The sequence below is a fragment of the Dermacentor albipictus genome, chromosome 2 (genome assembly GCF_038994185.2).
Source record: "Dermacentor albipictus isolate Rhodes 1998 colony chromosome 2, USDA_Dalb.pri_finalv2, whole genome shotgun sequence".
Classification (NCBI taxonomy): Eukaryota; Metazoa; Arthropoda; class Arachnida; order Ixodida; family Ixodidae; genus Dermacentor; species Dermacentor albipictus.
The window spans coordinates 59907540-59920541 of NC_091822.1; the positions used below are offsets into that span (position 1 = coordinate 59907540).

Genomic DNA, 13002 nt, shown 5'->3' on the forward strand with positions numbered 1-13002 from the left:
CCGATCTTTCTTTTGCACGAGCATAATATTGAAAAAAAAAAGAAAGTTATCGCAACAATGAGGCGTCGTGCTCCGTTTATGTGGGCGTGTTGGAGTTTCTGCATTCGGAGGGCTTCGTGCATGCCATGTGCGGCTATCGAACGTGCTACCCCGCCCCCCTCTTCCCGAATACTTTTTGCTTCTAAGGTATGTATAGTGGCACAGTATTGTCCAACTTGCCGTCTCCTTAATCACGGTGTAAGGCCTAATTCTATGAACGTGTAACAAATAATGAATTACGTGATCTTTTAACGCGACGAATTCGAAACGCTCGCGGATGGAGCGCGGATTCCTCGCGCGACGTTTAATGTGGGGGCTCCTCAGAACGTCATTAAAAATTTGGAGGGTGCTTAAACTTCGCATCCAAAAATCCCTGACTGTTTCTCTCGCTTCCCGGCAAATGCAGCGTATGTAACCGTAATGTCTACCGGAAAACGCTGGCGACGAACGCTGCGCACGAAGGCGGGCTTTCTGGTAGAAACGCGGCCTCTTGCGGGCACCGCAATGCGGCGGAGGCGAGCGCCATCTGGAGGGGTTGCAAGGAATCGGGCGCGCCGCTTCGTTTTTAAATTTTTATATCGTTTTCAGATTTAAATTTAAATTATGGGGCTTTACGTGCCGAAACCACTTTCTGATTATGAGGCACGCCGTAGTGGGGGACTCCGGAAATTTCGACCACCTGGGGTTCTTTAAAGTGCACCTAAATCTAAGCACACGGGTGTTTTCGCATTTCGCCCCCCATTGAAATGCGGCCGCCGTGGCCTGGATTCGATCCCGCGACCTCGTGCTCAGCAGTCCAAGATTTGCGTGCGACGGCGCGCTCAAATGGCCCACGCCGTGGCTTTGTTTGAGTTTTCGCGTAACGGAATTATGTTTTCTCGTATATTCAAATTAGAATCTGACGCCATCATGTCTGTAGGTTGTGTGTAAACTGTACTTCAAGGTTTTTTTTACGTATTTTAGCTTTAACAATTCAATTATTTCAGTAACTTCCTTGTACCACAAGGAGGGCCTGGGTATGCGTGGTTCCAAATTCTTGCCGAAACGACGCCCGAAAGAACGGCCGACCCGATACGCGCCCAGATTTTGGCTCTATGGCGTTGTTGTGCGGCTTTGAACCACTGCGCCAGGCTGTCTGATGCCTGCGTCGCCGGTTCCCGATACTGCGTGACCACTCCTGCGGGTATTGTGACTTGCAGAGGAGCCCTTGCGTAACAAACCCTACTCCAAGAAGCCGTGCTTCATTTGGCACGAATATTGAACTGGTCGCATTAAAGGAGGGTGTAAGCAGGAATCTTTTTTTTTAAGTATTGGCGGAATTCTGGTGTCATAGTGTTGGTGCGTGGTGTCCAGCTATAGGTAATAAAGCAAGGAAGGCGTGAGACACAGAATTTTTCTGTGAGTATACCTTTAATGTTGCTCGCGTTCGTCGTCCGTGCTCTAGGAAAAATGAAGCGAAATCTGTCCTCTCAACACTTAACTACCCGTGTATTAGGCGTTCATTTTTGTAGAAATTAAATTTTAGGATTTAGGAGGAAGGTTTAGCTTGGGCCCGACCCTGTTGTTTATATATATTGGGAAAAATTCTAAACGAAATTTGATGAGGTTTGTAGCATTTATAAGAAAAGAAAATGTAGTGACTGTTGGAAGCGGATATTTTATTTAAGCCTTCGATTTTTATCAAAGATTGTAAAAATTGGCAATTTTCAGAAAACAGAACTATCAAGTTTACCACGCTGTAACTCAGCCGTGCAAAATGATATTACAATTGAGAAAAGTGCAACTTATAGTATATCTAAGGCGGCCAAAATTTGGTGTGGTGCGCAATCCTCTCAAATACACAGGTAATATGTAAGTATGGGACGTTTGCGAAACCCTTGTAAACATCGACGCAAAGATACGTACGAATAAAGTACATCAAATTTGTCCCCTTTTGTTTTCTAACTGATGCAATTTGCAAACTGCGATAACTGTTCTTGGTGGTGATTTGCGTTTTTGTAACCTTCGTGCTTGTCCTGGCCTATTTTCCACTGGTATTGTAAAATCATTCAGGCCTTAAGTCTGAATTCTGCTTCCAAAGAGGCACTAGAATTTACCTTCATCTCAAATGCAACAAAGTTCATTAACGTTGGGCCAGGGTCTATCTCCGAAAAGCATTTCTGCGTTTTACGTGTATTTGAATAGGCGCCAGAAGAGGCCGGGCACGAGCTAAAGCTTCCTCTTCGCTGCCCGAAACTGGAATTCTGAAACGGCAAAGCTTGCGTAGCTTTGATGGCTTTGGGTAGCGTACGAGGATTCGTTGGTCGGTTGCCTTCTCCCAAGTACGTGTACTCCGTGCGCGCCGGCGGTACAAAGTTTTTCTTCTTTCTTTCATCGACCGCCGGGGCCGTGAGTGGTGGCGCTGGCTAACGCTCCCAAGCGTATAGATCTAGTACACGTACGCAAATGCCCAAGAAAGTGTTTGGGAAAACGACGCTGTGCTAGCTCAACTGGCACGAGCATCGCACGCGTAATGCGAAGATTTAGTTTCGGTTCCCACCGGTGGCAAGTTGTTCCTTCTTTTTTTTTTTTTTCGTCCACTTCCGTGTCACTTTATCGTTTCTACATTCCAATTTTGAAAAATGAACGTCTAATTTCCCCTATGCTTTCCTTGGCTTGTTGTCTGTTTACCTCGATATGATTGTGAACAAATATATAACGTTTTAACTAAGGTCCGCAGCCGTCACCGAAAGAAATGCAAACAGTGAAAAAAAAAGCATTTGTTCAAAGAAGCCCATTCGCGGAAACAAACAGATGCGTTCGCTTTTTTTAGCTCTGAGCGAACTCGATACACCTCGTACGAAATCTATAGCGGAACGATGCGAGAGTCCGATGACAAATAGAATTGCTTTTTTTTTTTCATTCCTTAATGGTGCATGTTCCATCATCGCTTTCTTCACAGCGGGCCTCACAACAGGAAAGAAATACCACCTAACGGTGTGAAAGCTGTAGAGAGAGCCACTGTTACATAAATGTGCGATGTCGCGCTTATTAATAGCCGAGCTCCGCGAAATGAAATCCGACTCGATTTTTTTTTTGCTATTTAAGGCGAAGTTTTCTTTTGCCTACTTCACGCGGTATCGAATGTCATGTTTGCGTCAGCCTACGATGTAGGGCTCAGGAAGAGATGGAGATGTTTTTAATCAAAACGGTGGTGGTTTGGCAGATGCTTCGTTCTACACACGGTGTCCCAGCTAACTTTAGCCAGAGCTTAAAAATAGGCGAATGGCACGTAGCCGGACAGAACCTAGGTAATGTTGTTTACCGTCGCTTGGAGATACTCAACTTATATTTTTTTTCATTCCGCCTAATTGGGCAATTAGTCAAAATTAGTTAATCAGCTTCTCAAATGTAATAGTTAGCTTAGAAGTGTTAATCAGAAAATTGTAGAGCGACATGAAAAACTCCCGATACAGCTTTCTATTGCTCAATACGTGCTACATAAAAGCGTTTTTCTCAGCGTGAAATAAGCCACAAATGAAAGCAAAACTGCCGCGCGACTGGCCGCTCTGAGGCACTTTGCGTGCATTCGCGGGCTTCTTTCAAGCTCGGATCGGATCGGATCGGAAAACATTTATTGGGCTCTAGAAGAGAGATCTTCGCGGCTTCAGACGGCCTCTTCCATCTTCTGATGGATTCTTCTGTCTGCAATCACAGGGTTGGTGCCCTAGTCCAAGGCTCCACTGAGTATGGCCAACCCGCGAGCTCGCTCTACTAGGCGCTTTGGGCCGTTCAAGCTTACGCTGGAAAGCATACTCTCCCACTGTTCCGCACTCGGGTTTTTAATTTCATAGATAGTTGGGGGCTCAATATTTTGACAGGCTCATGATATGTGGTACAGATCTGGTTTCTCTCCGCACCATGGGCACTTAGCCTCATATTGTCTAGGGAAACTTTTATTCAGAAGGTTTAGATTCGGGAAAGTACCCGTCTGCAGTTGTCGCCATGCAACAGCATCCTCTCTGCTTAGATCCTTATCCGGGGGTGGGTACTTCAGTCTGGCCCCTTTATAATAATTTAGGATATATGAGTAGCCCATGGTTACCGACTCGGGTTCCTCAAGGCTGGATGTGTCGGACGCCCGGTTGGTATGCCCTCGAGCTATCCTATCCGCCTCTTGGTTCCCTGTTATGCCAGTGTGCCCTGGTACCCAGATTATGGTATGCTGAGCTTTGTTTCCCGGGTCGCATGAGCAGAGTATGTGGCGTGCTCTGCGCCCAATTCTGCCATTTGTATAATTACGGCATGCTGCTTGAGAGTCTGTTATTATTGTTAGGGACCTGCCAGATCGATAGCCCTCCAGTGCTGCCAGAGTCACAGCTGCCTCTTCGGCCTCGACTACCGTGCAGTCCTGTAGTGATGCGCTGGTGATCTCCTTGAGGTCCGAATTAACCACCGACGCCACTGCTCTGCTGTTTTGTCTTCCGTCTTTGACGAACGTTGCCACGTCCGTATACCTTGCGTTGTCTTTGTTCGCCAAGGTTCTCTGCACGTACTCCGCTCTTGCTCCTCTACGCGCCTTGTGCAGGTTCCGGTCCATATTCTTGGGTATCGGTGCGACTCGCAGTGTACTGCGATACTTGTCCGGAATGGCCTCGGTACGTTCGATCTCTTGGATCATGTTGCCGCCGCCATATCTTCGCAGGAGCACCCTTCCCGTGGGGGTCTGCGTCAACCTACTTGCCTGAGAGCATAGCAGTGCTTCTCTTAGTTCACTGAAGGTATTGTGCAGTCCCAGGGCCAGCAGTTTCTCGGTCGATGTGCACTGCGGCAGGTGAAGCGCAGTTTTGTACGCCTTTCGCCGTATGGCGTCCGCTTGTTCTTCTTCGTGCTTGATGCATTTGTGGTAGGGAAGGCTATACACCACTCTGCTAACCACGAGGCTCGTGACTATCCTGAGTATGTCGCTCTCCTTTATACCGTGTCTCTTGCTAGATACTCTGTTGATCATACGGGCTACCTGCTTGGTGGCAGTCTTCAGCAGTGTCAGAGTATGATTGCACCGTTGATTGGACTGAAGCCACATCCCCAGGATCCGAATGGTAGTCTTCTCCGGAATGCGTTGTCCCGCGAGGTATGCGTTGAGGCAGAGCTCATCGCTTGTAGGGACCGTTCGATTTTGTTTGCCTCGCCACACCCTTAGGAGCTCGGACTTCTCCGTCGAGCAGGTGCTCGGAAAGCCACTTTTATGTATGCAGCTCGTCTTGAGCAACAGAAAGCTTTATGGGGAGTTTTTCATGTCGCTCTACAATTTTCTCACTGACACTTTCAATCTAATTATAATATTTGAGAAATTTATTATTTAATTATGACTAATTGTCTAATTAGGCGGAATAAAAAAATAATTTGAACATCTCCAAGCGACGGCAAACAACATTACCTTGGTTCTGTCCAGATGGGTGGCATTCGCATATTTTCGAACTCTGGCTAAAGTAAACTGGGACGCCCTGTATACAGCACGTAATTTGGACAGAAAACGTACTTCCAGTGAGGACGCACCTACGTTTTGGCTAATAAAACAACGAACCATAAACCATGAAACCTGCAATTTTAATGTCGGCTCATAGGTATGTCTAAAGCACAAAGAACCCTTAATAGAACATGATATTGAGCGACTTCTTAGTTTTTTTTGAAATTTTTTATATATATTCCGGTTATAAACACACCAATATTATGCCATTGGCTGTGTTTGCGGCTGATTATATGGGCCCATTCATGGCCAGTCGTCAGGAACAGGTGCGTGACATTGCGACACAAGTGGTATTAGTAGGAGGCTCAAATGTATTTAGGTGCGTGTCCTACTCCTCTGCGCCCGTAGACGTCTCATCATTCTTCCCTCGCAAGCACCGTACGTGGCGTCTTTGTCACATCGCTGCATCTATACGCCTGACACCGAGCATCCGTCTGATTTGGCGCTTTGCTTTTTTGGCGTCGCTCGTATGCGGCGTAGTGCATAAACATAAACATTGCGTGAGATTACGTACGCGTGACACCGGATGAAAGTGAGCACAATTGTACGCATCACCGTTAGTTGTAGCGCATTTAATTAACCGCTTCGCTTCACTTCTATAGATAGATCCCAACATGTGCGTTGGATCTGCATTGTTGTTTGTCGTTGTTGTTGTTGCCGTTTGCGCTTGCCGCTAAGAATCTGCGCGAATACCCAGTCGCACTGCAGGGTCAGCAGCAGTCACTGAAAGTGTACAAGCTGCAACACGCGAGTAGGACAGCGTGACCAGTGCGCTCCCGAACACAGCAGGTGCCCCGAGCACAACCAGTACTCGTATCCTCTAAGGCGACGCCCTGTCGCTGTCTGGACATTGCGAACCGACCATAGTGTACTATCGAACTGAACGTGCGTACATTTGAGCGAACCAATGAGATGGCTGTGCTTAGCCACGTGCCTGTTACCGAGGCTACTCAACAGGCGTCGTCTGGTCTCGTCAACGCAGCGGAATGTACGGTCGTAAAATTTCAACTACCCTGCGCATGAATCTGTGGTCGAACCTAATGAGAGGCTTTAGTCGAACCGGTTCTCAACGGTTCCTCCAAAAAGTGCCGGTTCTGTTTCGAGATAATGGAAAAAATATCCATTCGGTTCCGCTTCAGCTGAATATAACGATTCGGCTCCGTTTTTCGGTTCCGTTCCGGTTCGGATTGACACCCTGCCACACGGTAGGGTTCATTCTCGGTGCGTGTCTTGTGGTGCCGGGTGTCTCATCGTTTATCTCGTGTTCTATATGTAGAGTGGTTATCTGTACTTGTATAATCTGTCACAACCGCACTGCAGCATTTAACGTATTCAAAAAGTGTTAAAGCAATGTGGGGACTTGTGTCCGTGCCGGTGTTTTGTTGGTCTGTTTTGTAAATTGGGGAACACGTTGGCATTTCTCGACGCAAATGTTACGTCATATAATGGACTTTCGGTATTACGGATTGTCCGTTTTTTTTTTAATTACGGAAATTAGTGAGGCAACATTTTACTAGCCGGTTTCCCCGTAATCTTGGGAATTTTTTTTTTACGACATGCTGTAGTAAACGCTAAGGTAACCTTATGTGCAAACATCCTGACTGAGTGAAAATTACTAAAGGTGTTCTTTTATTGCACAACTACAAAGCAGCTGGAGAAACACATTCCTATATAACGGTTTGCAGCCGAGGTTCTGCTTCGAAGGCCTTCTTTTTCTTTCTTTCTTAATCCCGGCCACGGCGGCCGCATTTCGATGGGGGCGAAATGCGAAAACACCCGTGTGCTTAGATTTAGGTGCACGTTAAAGAACCCCAGGTGGTCAAAATTTCCGGAGTCCTCCACTACGGCGTGCCTCATAATCAGAAAGTGGTTTTGGCACGTAAAACCCCAAATATTATTATTATTATTATTCTTTCTTTCTTTTTTCGGGCTGACATTAAGCACGTTATCTATGTGACGTGGTTAATGCACATTTCTGATTTAATCTGGTTAACGTGGTATGGTCGCACAGTTTGGATGCCACGGACACCTATACGGTCGCTTGTAATAAAAGCGCGTGTGTGTCTTGTTAGCTCTCAAGGCGCCAATTGGTGTAACCGTAGCGAATTAGGGCTCTGCTGAAGTATTTGTTAGTTTCTATTCAGAGCAGCGGATTCATTACGGCGTCAGATATCATACTTTTTTTTTTTTGAGGCAGTAAGCCTATCGACCCGTTTCGCTGTGATCCCATGGGTGCTGCCATGTTTGATCGCGTGGTGACGTCACCATTGCTTGTCTCAACTTCCTCCGTTGCCTCCGCGTTTACGATGGGTCTGTATGACACCGGTGTGGCTTAGCGAATCTCTGTTTTGGGAGATCACGTGACTGAGAGGACGACACGAAGCGTTGGCCACAGCTTCAGAGAACATGCAAAAGCGCTTTGGAAGCTGATTAAGCTATGTCCAAACGGCGCATATATGGTGCTTGTTTTAAAAGCGAGGCTAAATGTCTATTCCAAGCTATCCATACTTTCCGTGAATTAATTGAATCAGGATTAGTGTGTTTTGCTCTTCGTTCTTTATTTGGCAAATATTTTGAAGCAGCTGCTTGTCACGTTTCTGACTCCGTAAATTTCCTTGGTGCGGTCACTGTCTGATTATTTCTGCCTAATCTCTTGCGGGTGTGCTCCGTTCCGATAAATTTGTTCTTGCTGCGCGCAAGGCTTGAACCGTAGCCGTTTTGCACGTTGTAATACCTTGTAGCAAAGATGTATTATCGCTGGTATCTCGCCTATTCCTGTGGACCGTCACGAAATATTCAGCTTTTACCCTTCGTGCGCTATCGGTGCAGTCCGTCATTTATTGTGCGGATATGGTGCGCATATATTCAAGTGTGCGCCCATTCACTTATTGGCATGTTGGCGATAGTGTGGGAGTAAGCTTCCGTGCCAGTTGGGGTAGATGTGTGTAGATACTGTGCGCGAAACGTACTATGACAGGAAGCGGCGCCACTCCCGCTGTCATTCTTTAACGAGCGGTGCTCACTCTTGTCGACGTCCCGGGGCTGAAGCACTTTCTTTGAAGGTTAGCGATCCAACGCTGGCAGATGAGCAAATTTCAGTATCCTCGAAGAAAGCCGTACATCGCAAAGTGCCGATAACGCATACGGGCAGTTACAGTAACGGTCTGCGAACTTGGCTACACAGATTCATTCCATTTCTTAATATGCCAGTCACTATATTTGCAGCCAACTACTGCACACGTCTTCAATCCACACGATTCATTCCGGCATGATTAGAGCACAGTGTGCTAGCGAAGACTCATTTGCATTTCCGAAAGCTGATCGCGCAGAAACAAGGTGGAAGCAGTAATGGTTTCGTATTCGTGCGCTATCGTTGAGGCGGCGTGCGGCGCGCCGCCGAAAGCGCCATCTCGTTTCTGTAGAACAAACTGCTCCGCGAACTCCTCGCCTGTATACTATTAACCAACTATGTATCTTGAAAGAACAATAAAATGAAACTGAAAAGGGTCAATACATGCAAGCGCAAATAACTAGAGCCGTATTCCCGAGAAATACTGGAACTTTCCTAGTACACAGACAAAATTAGTATAAAACTGAGAGGGAGAAATAAATAGAAGTAAGAAAACCGCGGCACCCGTCCGCAGACGACTGCACTCTGATGTAGACGTTGCGGTTCGCTGTGACAGCTGCACTTTCCTTCTCCATTTGCCTCCACTTATTGGTTTGGCGTGCCATGTGCGCCCAGACACCGTTGACATAAAATGCAAGCTGGGACGGAGTCACGGGCCAGAAGGGAGGGAGGTGAAGTCGCGTTGGGGGGTGATAGCTTGGTCGCCGGTCTTATTGCTCAGTTCGAAACACGACCCGCGAGCAGGGACGGGAACGGCATCTTGTTAGCACTTGGCTAAACACGCCGCGTGTCTCCCCCGTGTCATCCACAGTTCGCTGTCCCGCCGTGGGCGTGACACCCGCTCGCCAGGGAGACGGAAAGCTCGGGTGGCCCCGCGGAGGTCGCGTCGGGAGAAGGCGGGGCTCCCTTCCTTAACGTGCGCGTCTGGGCGTGCGTGTCTGGCTCGTAGTCGTCGGTGCTTTGGTTTTTCTGCGGTATATAGCCGCGGGAGCGCGCGGTTCTCGGAAGTGTTGGAAGAGGTGATGCGTCTTTACCGTTACCGCTCTTTCCGTCAGCGTGTCTGGTTTTGCGTTTTATTTATTTATGTTACAATACTTGTGAAAACAGCGCTTACTGCTTATGGCGGGGGCCTTCGGGAAGCTGCCCGTCTCCTTCCAGCCGGCATCGCAGACACGGGTCATTTGTGGCGCCGTGCAAAGGGAGGGTCGACGTTCGCGCATGCTTGCGGGCCCCCGAAGTCTCTCGGTCAGAGGGCCTCCAGCTGTATGTGACAGAGCGCGCAACCTCGTGTCTGTCCCTGTCTGAGGGCCGAGTCGGTCTTAGAACACCGCTGTGTTTTGGTCTACTTCCGGTTGTTCATGACCAAGCATCTTGTGGGGTTGCTTTCGGTGCAGCTGCACTGTGGCATCGTGGACAAGTTTGGACCTCTCTTCGTTCTTGCTTTTTTCTCGAAGGAATTTTTTGTAACGGAGGGCTGCAGCATGGACGCGTTACTTTTTGTGATTTCGCCGCATGACGTGCTTGCTTCGGAACGAAATTTGAGTGTTATTTCCACGCGTGAGCCACGGTGGCGCGGGCTTTCTCTAAAAACGTCTTGTGTTTGTTTTGCTTGATTGATTACCTAATTCAGCGGATGTCTCGCATTATTTCGCTAGAGCGTTTGTGTCGCCATGTGACGCGTCCCGACCACGCGCCTTCAACGTCTCTAAATTCCGGGCGCCCTGTTCACAAAGCCCTCCGTGCGTAATGTGTTGCGATGTGTTGCGCTATCACGTATGTTCGTGAGAACAGCCCCAGCCAGCAGCGGTATGGAATGAGGTGATAGTCACATCGTCAGCAAGCACGTATTTCAAAAGGAAAAAAATGCGAGCCGGGCAGTAAGTTTTTTATTGAATTCGAAATAATGTGCACAAGCAGTGTATCTTGCAATATAACATAAATAGACGCCTTTTCATTGAGATAATTCCATTTTTGTCAAGAGCCGAAGGGCAGTGCTCAACGAGGTTCGCGGCCGTCTATCTTCACGCTGCTATGGTGCTATAGACGACTGCAGTGCCGTTAGATGTTGTGGATGTTTGGAACACTGCACCAACCATCGACCACTAACATCATACGCTTCTTCCTGCGCACTGCCCGGTCTCGGAGGGCATGTGCTTTCCGCTTTTCCAGTGACCTGTACGCCTACCACGAACTATACCGTCATGATCTGCGTGTTCAACCTCTGGCGCGTGTCCCTTTTCGCAGGTCCTTCGAGCAAGCGCCTCAAGAAATCCGACCTAATGGCCACGCTGGACGCTTCCGGTCAGCAGCCGGATGCCGACTGGAACCTCTAGCTTCACCCGAAGGCCTCCTTCCGCTGCACGCAACTGTACGAGCAGACGCAAACAGGTGGGTGAAACATCGCGTTGTCCATTTGCGATGACCTGCCGGTCAACACTGCGGCTGGCGGCGTTTGTACGGCTTGAAGTAGCGTTCTTGGGTACTTGGGTGCGTTTGAGCGCACCGTTCTCAAGCCGCGCGTGTACGGGTGACGTCTATTCCATGGGCGTTAAGCACACCAGTATAGCGATAGAGTGGTGCTAAGCTGGAATAGGAAGATTGAATCTGACGTGTGTACGCTCATTAAGATTACACTCGTGCCGAGAGGCAGCGACGTGTTACGGTGCTATGTTCACCTGGGAAGAGTTAAAGGAGCCCTAAAGCACTTTTTTTGAACTAATCAAAGAATGACGTCTCTACTGAATTACGCCTCCTCACGAATCTCCTCGTGTAAAAATTTTAATGCGAAAGCTTTACTAACCGCGTCGAGCCGATTTTCGCCGTCGCCAGCAATTTGACCTTTATTTGACCGCAGCTTGCCGTAGCCTTGGCAACGCATCACGTGACGCGCTGCGCCGGGCACCGCCGCCGTCTTGGCGCATGCGCTCTCCGCAGCCGGGTCGCCGCCTGACCACGTGACTCGCTACGCTTATTGAATCGGCGCAGTATTGTTCTGAGCCGCATGAAGCACGTCATGATACATTTTTGTTCACTTATGTGCGTTTGAAATATGTACCAACGCGCTCCCGGCCAGGTACAATGCTTGATTATTCATCGGATGCTTGACGTCAGGTAACGCTAGGAAAGGACACCTACCTGATGGGAAATTTCCGGCATCGGACCGGCGAGCTTTCCCTTTTTTTCCCCTATCTCTATAGTGGCCCCTTTCGAGATGAGAGCGTCTGTAAGTGGCCGAGCACGGGGCCCATTCGAAAAACCATTTGATTCCCGGCGGTACCGGGATTCGAACCCAAGCAACCTGCCGCGTGCAAGGCGAATGCTCAACCGCTTCGCCACCACTATATGGTTGCGATCACATTCAATGTGTTCTTTTGATGCGAAGCTACAAATTTTGTTCACACTGTATTTAGCTCTGTGGATTTTGTTGTATTTGGTTTTGTTTCGTGGTTTCTGTCTAAACGAAAGAGTTGTGTTACACAGTCTATTAAGTGAATGAGGTTACACCTAATTATTTTTTAATAGTATATTCAGGATTTCTGGATAATTGGCCCTCAAGAGGCCTACTGTTCCAGTTAGTTTCACTTAATGGAAGGAAACAAAAAGGAACAGATGTTTTCCTTTAGTCACGGAAGAAAAAGACTGCTCACAGCGAAGGTAGATGAAACTGTTTTTGTTGTTCTTTTTCACCTGCAGGACTTCCAGGCAAAGGCTGCAGGATTTCCTGTCGCTGTGCGTGGACTTCGTGTGTCCGCCCGTATGTCACTGAGGGATCGTTTCACTGCGCCACGTATTGGTGTCATCAACGCTGCCGGAGCTCGTGTCAAGGTGTCCTTCTGCGACGTATTTTGCGCTCAGTTCCACGGCTGTCCCAGCTTCTCTGCTCGTCATTTGTGCAGAGGCACCAGCAGCAACGAAGAAAAAAAAAGGAAGAAAGAAACGGGCATTGGGACCTTCAAACATTTGCAGGCGCGTATTAATGAGGTGCTAAGTGCGTGTGAGCGTTTGTACAGGTGGAGAAAGAAGTGGGCGAAGCTCCAGCACTACGCAAGCACGCGATTACTTTTTGCGCCAGGAGAATCTGCGTCATCATCTCGATATCGGTGCGCGCAGTCGGGCTCGTCACCTGATCACTTGAGCTTTTGCCGACGTGCTTTCCTATTTCGCCAACACTTCGCAAGATTGTTTTAAGCAAAACATGTCTGTCAATGCATTATGTATAGTGAGATCTCTGGGAATAAGATAACATGGTGGAAATAAAAACGATGTTTATTTTTTTGTCACCCTCTCTCTCTCTCTTTCAGCGTCTTTGCTTTCTCACGTTTGT

General features: G+C 48.1%; 1 protein-coding gene across 1 annotated transcript in view; it reads left to right on the plus strand.

Annotated features, from left to right (window-relative positions):
• The window catches only part of LOC139055949 (probable RNA-binding protein 19), a 109482-nt gene extending 96524 nt beyond the window's left edge, over nt 1-12958 (plus strand). Inside the window, exons 27-28 of the mRNA XM_070533629.1 lie at nt 10923-11066; nt 12372-12958. Of these exons, the coding sequence (XP_070389730.1) occupies nt 10923-11011 (89 nt within the window). The 3' untranslated portion in view covers nt 11012-11066; nt 12372-12958. The remainder of the gene's footprint in view (nt 1-10922; nt 11067-12371) is intronic.
• The last annotated feature ends 44 nt before the right edge of the window (nt 12959-13002 follow it).